General features: G+C 52.7%; 5 protein-coding genes across 5 annotated transcripts; all 5 read left to right on the forward strand.

The window, feature by feature from the left end:
- Nucleotides 1-813: 813 nt before the first annotated feature.
- Nucleotides 814-1,737, forward strand: J4E85_006181 (uncharacterized protein; the record flags this gene model as incomplete). The annotated part of the gene is made up of 1 exon (XM_051470421.1): nt 814-1,737. The coding sequence occupies one exon, from the start codon at nt 814-816 to the stop codon at nt 1,735-1,737; it is 924 nt and encodes a 307-aa protein (XP_051325909.1).
- Nucleotides 1,738-2,185: 448 nt separating this feature from the next.
- Nucleotides 2,186-3,946, forward strand: J4E85_006182 (uncharacterized protein; the record flags this gene model as incomplete). The annotated part of the gene is made up of 1 exon (XM_051470422.1): nt 2,186-3,946. One exon carries the CDS (start codon nt 2,186-2,188, stop codon nt 3,944-3,946), a length of 1,761 nt encoding a protein of 586 aa, XP_051325910.1.
- A 1,366-nt stretch (nt 3,947-5,312) lies between these two features.
- On the forward strand, nt 5,313-6,410 carry J4E85_006183 (uncharacterized protein; the record flags this gene model as incomplete). Its single annotated transcript, XM_051470423.1, has 4 exons — nt 5,313-5,322; nt 5,410-5,777; nt 5,831-6,030; nt 6,095-6,410. 4 exons carry the CDS (start codon nt 5,313-5,315, stop codon nt 6,408-6,410), a joined length of 894 nt encoding a protein of 297 aa, XP_051325911.1.
- Nucleotides 6,411-9,345: 2,935 nt separating this feature from the next.
- J4E85_006184 (uncharacterized protein) lies at nt 9,346-10,634 on the forward strand (the record flags this gene model as incomplete). Its single annotated transcript, XM_051470424.1, has 4 exons — nt 9,346-9,711; nt 9,768-9,874; nt 9,994-10,180; nt 10,230-10,634. The coding sequence occupies 4 exons, from the start codon at nt 9,346-9,348 to the stop codon at nt 10,632-10,634; spliced, it is 1,065 nt and encodes a 354-aa protein (XP_051325912.1).
- A 1,513-nt stretch (nt 10,635-12,147) lies between these two features.
- On the forward strand, nt 12,148-12,933 carry J4E85_006185 (uncharacterized protein; the record flags this gene model as incomplete). The annotated part of the gene is made up of 2 exons (XM_051470425.1): nt 12,148-12,210; nt 12,361-12,933. 2 exons carry the CDS (start codon nt 12,148-12,150, stop codon nt 12,931-12,933), a joined length of 636 nt encoding a protein of 211 aa, XP_051325913.1.
- Between the last annotated feature and the right edge of the window lie 293 nt (nt 12,934-13,226).

Consider the following 13,226-nt stretch of genomic DNA (forward strand, 5'->3'; position numbering starts at 1 on the left):
GTCGCGAAGTCTGGCTCACTGCTGAGCTCGGTTTTGTGGGTTGGCGATGAGTAAGGCTAAGACAGGAACACGTCGGGGGTGTGGGTATGGATTCGAGTGTGACGTAGTTCCGGGACTTTATAGGCCAAGGGCAGACTTTGGGCGCACGCAGCGGCAACGGGTGGATCGTGGAGGGAAGGAGGAACACGCGTCAGGGAATTGAAGGGTGACCGTGTGACAGCGTAGTGAAGGCGATGGCGGCCGTCGAGAAAGAAATCCGTGGGCACACGCGCTAGTGCTCGGGGAAAATGCGGGCCGCTGGCGTTGGGACTGTGACATCAGCCTCGCCAGCACATGCTGGAGACGGAAGAGTGAATGGGAGCGGCTGTGCACGCATTGGCGCTCGAAACTCGTCTTCTGAATACATTTTCTGACTGCATCGACGTCACCGAGTCTAGACCGATCTTGTGCCGTCTGCACAGAAGGATTCGAGATTCAATGATCTGCGGGCCAGCTTTCCCTAGCAAGAGCCGCGAATCGAGCATGCTTCGTCGGCTTCGTCTCGAGTGTCAGCGACTGATACACCATTTCATACTCCCTCCATCTGCTTAGATACGTAGGAGATCGCGCAATTTATACAAGCATTGCGTACAGTTGACCATTCGCGATATACCAACGGCGAACTCCATGTCTATCGTTATCGCCTCGGTAGCGCCATAAGCTCCCGAGCTCCCCCCAACTCCACAGACCCATCGTAGCTTCCGTCCACGTCCCTTTGGACGCCGTGCCGCGAAGATGCCGACCTCGATGCCCGCCCCTTCGATTCGCATCCCGATGGAGCTTCTGACTCCGACTGCTTTCGCGCAGTTCGGTGCTGTCATCGAGAACCCGACCACATCACCGTCCGCGAAGCTGCCCATCCCGCAACGCGTACCACCGCCGGACGCCGTCGCCGCCAATCAGGGCTCGGCCACCAAGTACCTCGATGTCACACACATGTCGAACTTGTACAGCCTTGCGCCGAGCAAGAAACCTGCCAAGGCAGTAATGAACATGTTTGTTTGCTCGCCGCGCAACCTCCGGCCGCACGAGCCGAGCATGAGCATGCCCAGCTCGTGGGGAGACCTGGACCTAGATGAGGACGAGGAAGGATGCGGGGACTTCCAGAGGCAGCTATTGGACGTTGGCATCCTCGAAAGACATCCGTTCACCACGCAGACCTTCATACCCATGGGCCTGTCGCAGCAGGAAAGGCACACCCAGTATCTTGTCATAGTGGCTCCAACACTGCCGGCAAGCGCGTCGAGAAGGCACACAGGCAGAGCGCCGCCATATCCCACACCCCACATCGAACGGAAAAGGAGTGTCATGGACATCTTCGCGCGCGCGAGGCCGAGCCCGTACTCCAACGAGACTGTGCCTACCCAGAGCCAGTTCTCACGGCTGCACTCCTCAGCGCGACCCAAGGGACCTGGTCTGCCAGACCTCAAGAACCTCCGCGCCTTCGTTGCGAACGGCAGCCAAGCAGTGACATATGGGGCTGGGACATGGCATGCGCCGATGATCGTGATTGGGGACCGACCGATCGACTTTGTAGTCGTACAGTTTGCGAATGAAGTAGGCAACGAAGATTGTCAGGAAATCGCGCTGAAGCCAGACCAGACTGCTTCCGAGGGGGTTGTGGTAATGGTGGATACCGATTCGGCTGGAGCTGTGCAAGTCAAGGCTGGAGTTGGCTCTGTAAAGGCTAAACTATGATGCTCCTGCCCAATTTGCTCGCTTCTGATGGCTACCCCCCTGATTTGACCCGATACTATGTTATAATGCAAGCTTTGATGAGGATGCAGCGGTTCGGAAAAGACCACGACTGTAGCATGAACACAACTCTAACATGTGAATGGCCAGTGTTGGGGCTTCCAACAAGATCTATGTCCGACAAGCTTTCCAGTCATCGCAATCGTACCTCTAGTAGATGCTACTGCAGGAATGACATGGATGATACAGATCTCGCTTGTTTTACCGCATCGAAATCATAGGGCCTCCCGTTGCTCCATCTCACGCTGCCGGAACCAATAGGATGGATGGTGTCCACTGTACCTGCCGCAGTTCTTCTACTCTCGACACGTATAGCTCCGTTCATACATCTACACATAACCCTGCGCGAGTTCCTCCAACCCCCGAGCGGCTCCTCACGTCCGTCCGTACAATGGAAGAAGCGGATCTCGTGATCATAGGTGCAGGCATCTACGGTCTCACAACTGCTCACACATACCACCGCCTGCATCCTTCAGCCAAAATACTCATTCTCGACTCTGCGCCATCCATCGGTGGACCATGGGCACCGAATCGCGTGTTTCCCGGTCTTCGGACCAACAATCTGTGGGGCATGTACGAACATCCTGATTTCCCCATGGATGAAGAAAGGTTCATGGTGAAGAAGGGAGAACACATTCCTGCCGCGAAGATGTTCGACTACCTTTGTGCTTTCATGAAATGGGCCAATGTAGAACAATTTGTTAGGGGTCGAACAACTGTTGAGGTCATCGAAAGGGGTGAAGATGGGGAGGGATGGGTTTTGCACTGCGCGGCATCTCCGTTGAACAGGAAGGGCACCCAGATCAAAGCGAAGAAACTGGTCATTGCAGTTGGTACCACGAACAAGCCACTATTACCGGATTATCAAACGTCGACAAACTTCAGATCATTGGTCATCCATGCTGCAGACTTCCCGGAACATCACCAAGTCATTGCGAAACCAAGCAAGCATACCGTCGTTGTTGGATCTGGAAAGTCGGCGTGGGATGTAGCGTACGCATGTGCTAGTCAGCCATCTGCTACAGCGACTTTACTCATTCGTCCTGACGGCAACGGACCTGTGTGGATGACGCCTAGTCACGTCACACCATTGGGATTGTGGCTGGAGAAACTGGTACATACACGTTTCTTTGGCTTCATGTCTCCTTGTCCTTGGGCACCCACGACAGGCATTGAAGGCTGGCTGCGCTCCTTTTTCCATCGCACGTGGCTCGGCAGGAAAATAGTGGGTGCTTTCTGGAACATACTTGGAGAAGATGCGATCGCGCTAAATGGATTGGACAAACACCCTGAGACGAAGAAGCTGCGGCCTTGGAGAGGTGCTTTCGAAGTCGGCAATGCGCTATCGATTCACAATTACCCGGATAGCTTTTTCGAGTTGGTCAAAGACGGAAAAGTCAAAGTGATCGTTGACGACATTGAAAGCCTGTACGGAGAGCGACAGGTTGTATTCAAGTCAGGGAAGGTGTTAGAGGCTGATGCAGTTGTTTGTGCAACAGGCTGGCAAAAGGGATACACCTTCCGCTTCGAACCTCAAGAGCTGGAGAAGGAATTGGGCTTACCTAGTACACTTGCACTCACGCCGGAAGAGACAGAGCTTATACGAAAGTCAGAGGAAACTCTGTACACCGAGTACCCTTACCTGAAAGAGAGGGATACGAGCCGTATACATCATCCCGATCCCTCTCTTCGTTACGCTGAACAGCCTTCTTCAAACGCCCAACCGTACCGCTTATACCGCTTCATGGTCCCGCCAAAAGCCATGGAAGAGCGCAACATCGCATTCGCAGGTGCAGCCCATTGTCTTTTTACCTTCCCGTGCGCATACATCCAAAGCCTCTGGATCACTGCCTATTTCGACGGTACCCTGTCTCTGCCCTCTTCACCAACCAAGGCACTTGAGGAGACATATCGAAACACGCAGTACTGTGTTCTCCGCGGCGCAATGAGTTATGGGCATACGCTACCCGATCTTGTCTTTGATACGATGCCTTACCTTGACACGCTGCTAAGAGATCTGGGAATGCAGGAGCGGAGGAAGGGTGGCGGTGCGAGGGAGTGCCTGAGTAGCTATGGCCCAGAGGACTATCGCGGACTGTTGGAAGATGCCGAAGTAAGGATAAAGACTAGGAAGGGCTCTCTGAAACAGTAGATTGTATCGATGTATGGGTTGGAAGACGGCAATGAGTGGCTGGGGATGAGTAGTGGTAAACGAAGTACAATTTGATGTGTACATTAGTCGGGATGTAATTAACGAACGGATTCAATGCGAAGCCAGGAGGTCTTGAGAGATGCCTCAGCTGTGCTATACATGTGCCTGAATTAACTCGTGGCATCTCCACCTATCGCGCGGCGAAGCACTAGCATGCAGCACACCATCCGTTTTTCACGTAGGCAGACATCATTGCATGCATGTACAGTGTTGCGAGAAGCGTAGGCTTTGCGAGTTTGCAAGGTATCGTTTCAAGGAGGCGCGAGAGGTGCGGTGGTTGCTCCAGCCTTCGCTAACCTGCACTTCTCGCAAACCATGGCGGACACACCTCGCTCATACCTGTCCATGATAAATGACGCAGTGGGGGCAAAGTTCTTGCCACCTACTGTTAAGAGGTCTTTTCCGTCTGATTAGGTCGCGAAGTCCGCGTCCATACGAGATGATTCAGGTGTTGTGGCGATCGCAGCAGGTAGGGCGGAGTGTTTCGGAGGGAATGAGCAGGGGCCGGGCCGCATGCCAAGCCCCACCCTCACCAGTAACTGCCTCTTCGAGACAAACCTCACAGGGAGACGATGCTCCCACACCAACCATCTGCTATCTCGCATATCGCGCCCACGACTGCAATATAAACGGAAGCTTGGTAAGGCTTGGCAGCGAGTCCATGGGGGAGACCGCCGGACGCTGCAGGCCACTCGTCATTTGTGGTCGCAAATGCTCATCAGCTAGATCTTATCGCAATCATCGATCTCCCACCTAATGAGCCAATTATAGTTGCTATGTAGCTCTTCACCTAGGATCTTCATCCATGTAACGCCATCAGGAAGATCACCCGGCACCGGCACCGGCGTAGTCTCAGCCTAGAGGCTGGAGATTTGTACTGCCACAGCAGCAGCTGACTGGCCTTCAGCCTATGTTTCCCAGATTTCTTTTCCCTCTATCTCGATGGCACATGGCGTTCACCGACGTTGGCACGTGAAACCAGCCACTACCGGCCGGACTCACCACAATATCCCCTAGGGCCGGAGACACTACTATGCAGAACCAGTTGTACGATAGTGTGCCAAAACAGCTTCCCGTTTGGCGATGAGCACGGGATCTCCGGGGTATCGATAGTCATGCAGGAGATAAGCACCATCTCGACGGATGGCTGCATGAAAGATGCTAGGCTGTAGAAGGAACTTATAACTGCAACAGTACCAATCACCGCTGTACACTGCTTTTCTCCTTCTACATGCAGAAGGAGCATCGAATATCCCCTGTTCTAGCGGTCTTGGGACCTTTGGCATACCTGGACCACACGACAACAATGTGGCAAGGTTGGTGTATACCACCACATCGAAGTCGCAAGACTAGAGAGTGACCAGTCGAGTACAAATAGGAGGCTGTCTTCCTCTCATTCTCAGGCCAGTCCTCATCAGAGAACCAGCAGTCTTTCGCTTCCAGCTTCAGTCCCACTCCAGCTTTCCGGCCAACCTCCTTCAAGATGCAGATCAAAGATCTCCTCACCGTCCTCGCTATCCCAGCGGTGGTGCTCTCCGCAGCCATCCCTCAGGATCCCACTGAGATCCCCGACTGGGACAACGGCAGCCAGGAGGATATTGTCGGTGGAACAACCGCTAGCGCGGGTGAATTCCCCTTCATCGTCTCCCTCCAGCGCTCCGGCTCCCACTTCTGTGGTGGCACCCTTCTGAACGCCAACACCATCCTCACAGCTGCTCACTGTGCTGTTGGCCAGACTGCCTCCAGCCTCACAGTTCGCGCTGGTTCCAACGTAAGTTTCCACCTTGGCCATGAGATTTGTTTAGGCTAACACGTTGAATCCAGAGCCGTACCTCCGGCGGTGTTGTTGCCCGTGTTTCCTCCATCAAGGTCAACCCTGGCTACGTAGCGAGCACTTACAACGGTGATGTCGCCATCATGAAGCTGGCCACCTCCATCCCTACCAGCTCCACCGTCTCGTACGCTACGCTCCCCGCGTCCGGATCCGACCCTGCTGCTGGAACCACCCTCACCGTTGCTGGCTGGTAAGTTTTGTCATTCTTATCTGTTCAGAATCTGTCCGAAACACATAGCTAACTTTCAAATTAGGGGTACTACCTCTTCCGGCGGCCAGTCGCTCCCCGTCAACCTCCTCAAGGTTGATGTTCCTGTCGTCTCCCGCAGCTCCTGCCAGTCTTCTTACGGCACCTCGGCTGTTACCGCCCAGATGTTCTGCGCCGGTCTCTCCCAGGGTGGAAAGGACTCTTGCCAGGGTGACTCCGGCGGTCCTATCGTCAACAAGTCTACCAAGGTCCTCCTCGGTGCCGTTTCTTGGGGTGATGGCTGCGCTGCCCCCAACGCCCCTGGTGTGTACGCCAACATTGGCCAGGCTACTCTCCGTAGCTTCATTGCTGCCAACTTGTAAAGTGTTTAACACTTGGTGGAGACCAGGAAGCAAACGAGTATCGCAAGGCTGGGAATGGTGGTGACAGAGTGGAGGGAAAACTGAAGTGACGATCGATAAGATTCTTGTATATACAGCTTATAGCCAATTTGACTGTCACATCCTTAGCTATGTCTTCACCTCTTAACCTGTTCTTCTGTGAACATGAACCCAGTCTATATTCGTCATCTGGTATTGATAGAAGAGCACTAGAGCTGACAGAGAATGAGCTTCGTGCAAAGGAAGATTCCAACACGCATCCCTCTGAAGTCTACACTGCCTTCAGGTCTTGTTTATTTCAGCTGTTACCTTACTACAGACGCCAGTGCACCTGTTCAATTTCTTTCTTGTGTAAGGTGGTCGTATGGCGCGAGAGGAGAGGAGCGGGGGATAGTCCGACCTCGGCCCCTGTTCAGGTGCGCGGTCAATTGGCCTAGCCGTTCTCGGAACGAACGGCGTCATCACATCTCCCCTAATCGACTTGACACGCCTTTATCCTCAACGGCTGCGCAGTGAACCCCTGATCTGTGCCACCATGTCTTCGCGACTCCTTAAACTTCCGCGGGAGCTTCGAGATCTTATTTATGGATACGTCCTCGTATGCGATGTGATTCCCGTTCAAAGCGCAGCCGTCCTATTGGAAGCCCCGGCTTGCCGCAGTACCCGTGGGCTCGAGAAAGCTTACCCGTTGAGACGTCTACGCGCCCACCGACGGATCTGGCTGACACCTCGCTTCGACATTGGTCTGACCTCCGCGGAGTACGACTCAAGGGATGGGCCTACGAACATCCGAATGACATATCAACTTGCAATTCCATCAGACACGTCGTCCAACCACATCGAAATTCGATTGTTGCAAACATGCCGGCAGATCTATCACGAAGCTAGAAAGGTCTTTTATGGACAGAATATTTTCAGCTTTACGGAAAGCCTCAGCATACCGACCGCTTTCGCATTCTTGTGCGACAGGCCTGCCGAATCCCTCAAGCTTATCTCCTCCATGAAGCTTGCGTTAGTGGAAGCGAGCAATATGAGAGGCACCATTGGAGCTCATTATCCCGTTCTCCGCAGGTCAACAGACTCGCTTGTGCTGCAATTCGCTTATAACCACTTCACGGACCTCTGTACTCTCTTGTCCACCACGCGCATGGGGTTACGGAGGCTTCACCTAATGATCAGCAGTTCCCATCAGCGCTATGACACTGCGCCTTCTTCAGCGGAAGAGTGTTTGTTGTGGGAAGCACAGATGACCGTTGGGCCAAGACCATGGGTCGCTTCCTGGATCGAACCGTTGTTGAAAGTGGAAACGCTCAAACACCTCAACGTACATTGGAACTTTGATCGTCCGCGGCTGCGAAGAGTGGCAGATACAATATCTCACATGCGGTGCCACATGCTTGCACAACCACGAAGCAAGCTAGCGGATGGATCAGGCTCATGCATCGATTCCAGGCTTGACTTCCAGGTGCATTACCGAGTCGCCGTGCAGAATGGCATTCCCATCAGCCGTGAATTCTCCAGGAAAGAGATGTTCAACAGCGATTGCGAGTCAGAAGATGACAGGGTTCAATCGAGCGAGGAAGACTCAACGACCGCTTGGCAACGACAGGTCCGAGACACATTCAAGGCTTCGGGATGTCTTTAGCCTAGGGCTTATCAGCAAGGTTCTGTTAGGAGAATAGTTTCACGTTGTGGTGGCTTTATAAGCGCGTCGTGACACCATTCGATGTACCTAGGGGCTGAGACCTCGGCATGTAATTGGGGATTGGTAGAGTTCCGAAAAGAAAGATTGTGCAGCGACGCGATTGTCAAGCAAGGAGCTCTTGCCAAGTAGCCTCCATCAGGTTAGTGCCCCGCTTTGGTAGCACGTAATCCCTGCAAGCTAACGGTCCGCAGGCGCATTCCAAAATATCCACCTCAGACCTGGGCATAGGAGGCACAGCATGACAGAGGCAATGTTTGCTGCTGCATCAACTACGCCGCAGCACAATGGCGATTGTTAAAATCCTGTGCTCCCTCAGCTCTGGTCAAAATTTACCTGCAGCTCTCAGCCGCGCGTGCTAACACGAAATTCCAAGATCGTGCGTTTCACTCGTACGGTCCGTCCAAATGTTCGGCTTTTCAGGGTCCAACCTTCCATTCAGCTCCTCATGGTCTCAGCAACCCCTTCATCATTCCAACATCTCTCGAGCTCTTTCATCTCCTTCTCCATCAGCTATCATGCCGTACGGAATCATGGAGCTTGCGCACAGCAAAACATTAATTGCGTCACTAGCATTGGCAACTCACTATGCTCTTCACCGAAGCGACTGGGATAACACCTTCCACACAGTCATTGGAGTCTGGACTGTCGCCTTTGGAGGCATTGCGACTCTCGAATATGTTGCTGATACGTCCACTAAATCTCTTGGTGTCGCAATCCAGCTTGCGGCAAGGACGGCAACATTCTATTTCGCCATCTTGATTGCCAGCATATTACTGCATAGGGGATTCTTCCATCGCTTGCGAAAGGCAAGCGCTTCGTTGACGTTGATCAAGTAGGATTTGCTGACATTGCAAAGTTCCCTGGCCCCTTCCTCGCCCGATTCTCAAAGTCATACGGCATCTCGGTCGGAGTACTTTCGACCAACTTCCAGTATTTCTCATGGCTCGACTCTTTACCCCAGCAGTACGGAGAAGACGTCATTCGTACTGGTCCTAGAGGTAAGCCCAAGACAATGAAGGTGTGTGTGACACAGACACTGACTTTGCCTGTCCAAATGTAGAAGTCACGGTCTACTGCGCTGACGCCGTTCCTCTGATCCATGGAGCGACTTCGAAGTGCAAGAAGAACACTATATACGACAGTATTTCCGAAGTGGCAGGGCGTTCTCTTCATTTCACAACTAACAAAGATGAACATCGACAAAGGCGCAAGATGTGGGATCGTGCATTCAACGCAAATGCTCTCCGCGAATATGAGCCTCGCTTGAACCGCCATGCTCTTACTCTCATGTCCAAGCTCAAAGAGCGAGCTACACGATCTTCAGTTCGAATTACAGACTGGGTCAACTTCTACAGCTTTGATGTTATGGGAGATGTCGGCTTCAACCGCAGCTTTGACATGATGGAGAAGGGTAAAGAAGATCCTGTCATCAAGCTATTGCATGAGAGCCACGCACCCATAAGTGTTTTTGCGCACATCTCTTGGGCGATGCGGCTTATCGCACTAACACCTGTCGGTTCTGGACCCCTCTTTGAGCATATAGCCTGGAGTGCAAAGGTTCTCGAAGAGCGGAAAAAGGTACGCATGCCATGGCGATAACCTCCATCTCAATGAAGATTTCTCACGAATACCAGGATACACCCAAAGAGAAGGACGTTTTCTCTTCTCTGCTGGACCCAAATGACGACCGGATAACGCCCGAGATGAATTCTGATTCGCGGCTTCTGGTCATAGCGGGCAGGTAAGCAACCCCATGAAGTACTTGGTGCCAGGCGTTACGAGGTTTTGCCTAGATACGGCATTGCACTTGATCCTGTTGCAACCTCCATCTAAAGTCCCGAATACTGACATGATCATCAGCGATACCGTGGCTGCAACGTTATCATTTCTTTTGTACGAGCTGTGCAAGAATCTGGAGACCCAAGCCAAGCTGCGCACCGCAATTGATGAAATCGAAACGAAGAAAGCGCATCTTAATGTTGAAGACGTCACCGAGTGTGCTTATCTGGACGGGGTAATCAACGAGACTTTGCGCCTTCATCCTGCTGTAAGTATTCACCCAAGGAGGCCATCATTGACATCATTAACACATTCAGACACCCTCCGGAGCGCAGCGCGAGACACCACCTGAAGGAATAACTCTACCCAACGGCACATATATACCCGGAAGAGTTAATGTATGGATGCCGTTCTACAGCCTGCAACGCGACCCACGATACTTTGAAGAGCCGCTGTCTTTCATGCCAGAGCGATGGACCGGCGAACGGCTTGGTGCTATCATCGACAAACGTGCCTATCTACCTTTCTCCATTGGACCGTACAACTGTATCGGACAGAAGCTAGCCATGATGGAGCTGCGCAGTGTCACTGCCAATCTTGTTAGATCATTCGAGATCTCTTTTGCTGAGGGTGAGGATGGCAGTACAATCGAGAACAAGACCCGAGACTGCTTTACCATCATAGTGGGGAAGCTAGATGTCAAACTCACGCCACGGTACTGAGGTTGCGCGAAGAAAGAGCGACGTGCATTTGGTTCAACTTCATCTATGGTGCTATTGCCTTTTCGTTGACCCAGGTAAAGTAGGCTTTCTTAATGCAACGGCTATGTATTTTCTCCGTGAAGCTCCAAAACACGTGTCCGAAATGTCCGCTTTTGTCTTATCTCAACGTCCTTCACACATGCTTGCTACACACGTTCACTCCCTGACAGAGGAGGCATACTTTCACATGCTCCACGACGTCATCCACACTATCGCATTTCCCACACTTCCCCTCCACGTGCGACCGCTGCCTTGCCTTCGCGAGTTTCCTGAGAAAGTCCTCCCGACACCGAAAACACTGCCAGTCTTGATCGCATGCACAACCTCGGTGTCCCTCTCCCAGATCCAGGACCGACCTCCTCGCGCAGAACTCGCACACTGGCACGCGCGCTCCTTCCGTCATCAGGCGATTTCGCTCGAAGTCTCGCTCTACCTGCGCATGATGCGCGACACGACAGCCGTTACAGACCAGGAAGGCACCCCGCTCGCGAGCGTGTGTTGCGCAGGGTCGCAACTCACCAAAATGGCGCTTCATCCCCGGGAGCAACTTTTGATCGCATGCCACTCCCGCATCGCGTCTTGCCAATACGCCAGCGCGCTGCCTACCCCGGAAAAAGACCGCGTAGTCGGTAATCCTCTGCTTCATGTGTAGCGCTTCTTCCCAGTCATCTTTTCTCTTCCTGTTCCAAGCTTGGACGAGGTCTGGATAGTTGGCGGCGACGAAGTCTTTCCTTGCAGAGAGCGGCGGGGTCGTGGTGATACCGGCATTGTCGGGCTCGAAGCAGATCATGTCTAAATGTTGGGGTGTGACGTCAGTTTGTGTCTAATATGTAGGTCGTGCGGATTACATTACAGTAGGCGCCTTGATCGGCGATAATCGCAGTAGGTATGGGCAGCGGGGCGGAGGAGGGCGTGATCAGTCCGACGCTTCTGTGGACCGCCTCGATGTCTGTTGGAGAATTCGGGTTGGACATTGTAGTTGAAGTGGAAAGAAGGCGGGGTGGATACGTGTGGGTGTCGGGCCTGACAGTGAGGTGGATGTTCAGCGAAGGTCACGAAATCTCGGAGGTCACGTACGCTATGTCCGCAACAGATTTACTCACTTACCCTCACTTGTGCTGACGTTGGCATAGTTTTCACTTTGCGCTTGGCCTCCGACACTACGCTTCTGTTGCCGGGCTGGTAGTGCGTGGAGCCATACTTGGGCGGGCATCCACTCCCATGGAACAGCGCTAGAGTAATTTCGACGAGCATGGAACAATTACTGTAAAGCGAAGAAAAAGCGAAAAGACGTTGAAAAGCCGAATTGAAGTTGCGAGATGCTCTGCGGACTCTACGTCACCTAACATTGTTCGTTCCCTCCTGCGAGGATCTATTGTCGTCACAAACGCGACTTCAACCTTTGCGATTCTGCCTTCCGTTCCAAGTTCTTTTACCTTCTACCACCTCTGGCGGACAGCATATTACCCACAAAATGGCGGAACGCGAATACGGCGCTTCGCTAACTACAGCAACGGAAGCGTCCAATATTATCTCGGTACTCAAAATTAACGTCGACGCATATCCATACCGTTCCATCAGATGGCGTCCTCGTCACAACGCATCTGACGCGGTCAAATCTACTCCAGACGCCTCGAAAATCAAAGCACGATCAGACAGCCTGGTGACCGGCACTGAAACGCGCCAGACTGCGAAAAAGGTCAGCGATTCTACCGTCACTCTACCGGCGTCCGGTAGTGACCAGCCCGCTCCCGCTTATGGCCCTTCTTTCTACTTCCGAGACACATTCTTTACATTCAACCCCAACACCGTAGACCTGAACAGAATCGGCATTGCGTACGAGTACGGCGACTACTATTACATCTGTCTCGAACTACCACATCCCTCCTCCGGCGTATTTATGGAGCAAAGCGGCTTCATTCCCCGCAGCGTTGTTGGACCTTACCTCGCGGCCGAGTGGGCATCGCTTACGAAGGAGCATATTGGAGAATATGGGATCGCTGCCTGCGGTGACGACAGAAGGTGGAAGGTTCACGGTCAAGTCCTGCGGGCTGTGCAAAATAGCTGCCGCAAGACGGCAACGGCCCTGTACCACACGCCTGGGTGGCTCAGTCAATGTCATGAAGAGGAAGTGAGGTATAAACTTGGTCGGTGGTTCAAGCAGGCAGTCCATTCGGTCTATCATCACGAGAAAGAGAGGACGAATCCAAATGACGAGGAGGCAGACAAGTTCATGGAGGAGTTCATGGTGTTTGATTAGCGAGCATGGGCAGTACATGAGCAGGGTGGCTACAACCAAGATCTTTGGATTGTATAGGGAGATGTGAATGACTTTTGGAGGATACGGAGCCAGTGATATTGGTATTGGACTTTTCACAGGTCATATGAGCATCCAGTACTTCTGGCGGGTGGGCGCACCATTCTTCCTGGGTCTCATTAGATCCCATGGTCAACAGTGCGATAAGACCAATTCAACTCATCTATTTCCGAACTCATTAGGAACTTTTTGCTTTGCGTTTATTGTGAAAAAGCCAATCGCACTACTAGAATGAG

The sequence above is a fragment of the Alternaria conjuncta genome, assembly GCF_024043145.1.
Source record: "Alternaria conjuncta strain BMP 0040 chromosome Unknown scaffold_8, whole genome shotgun sequence".
In the NCBI taxonomy this organism is placed as follows: Eukaryota; Fungi; Ascomycota; class Dothideomycetes; order Pleosporales; family Pleosporaceae; genus Alternaria; species Alternaria conjuncta.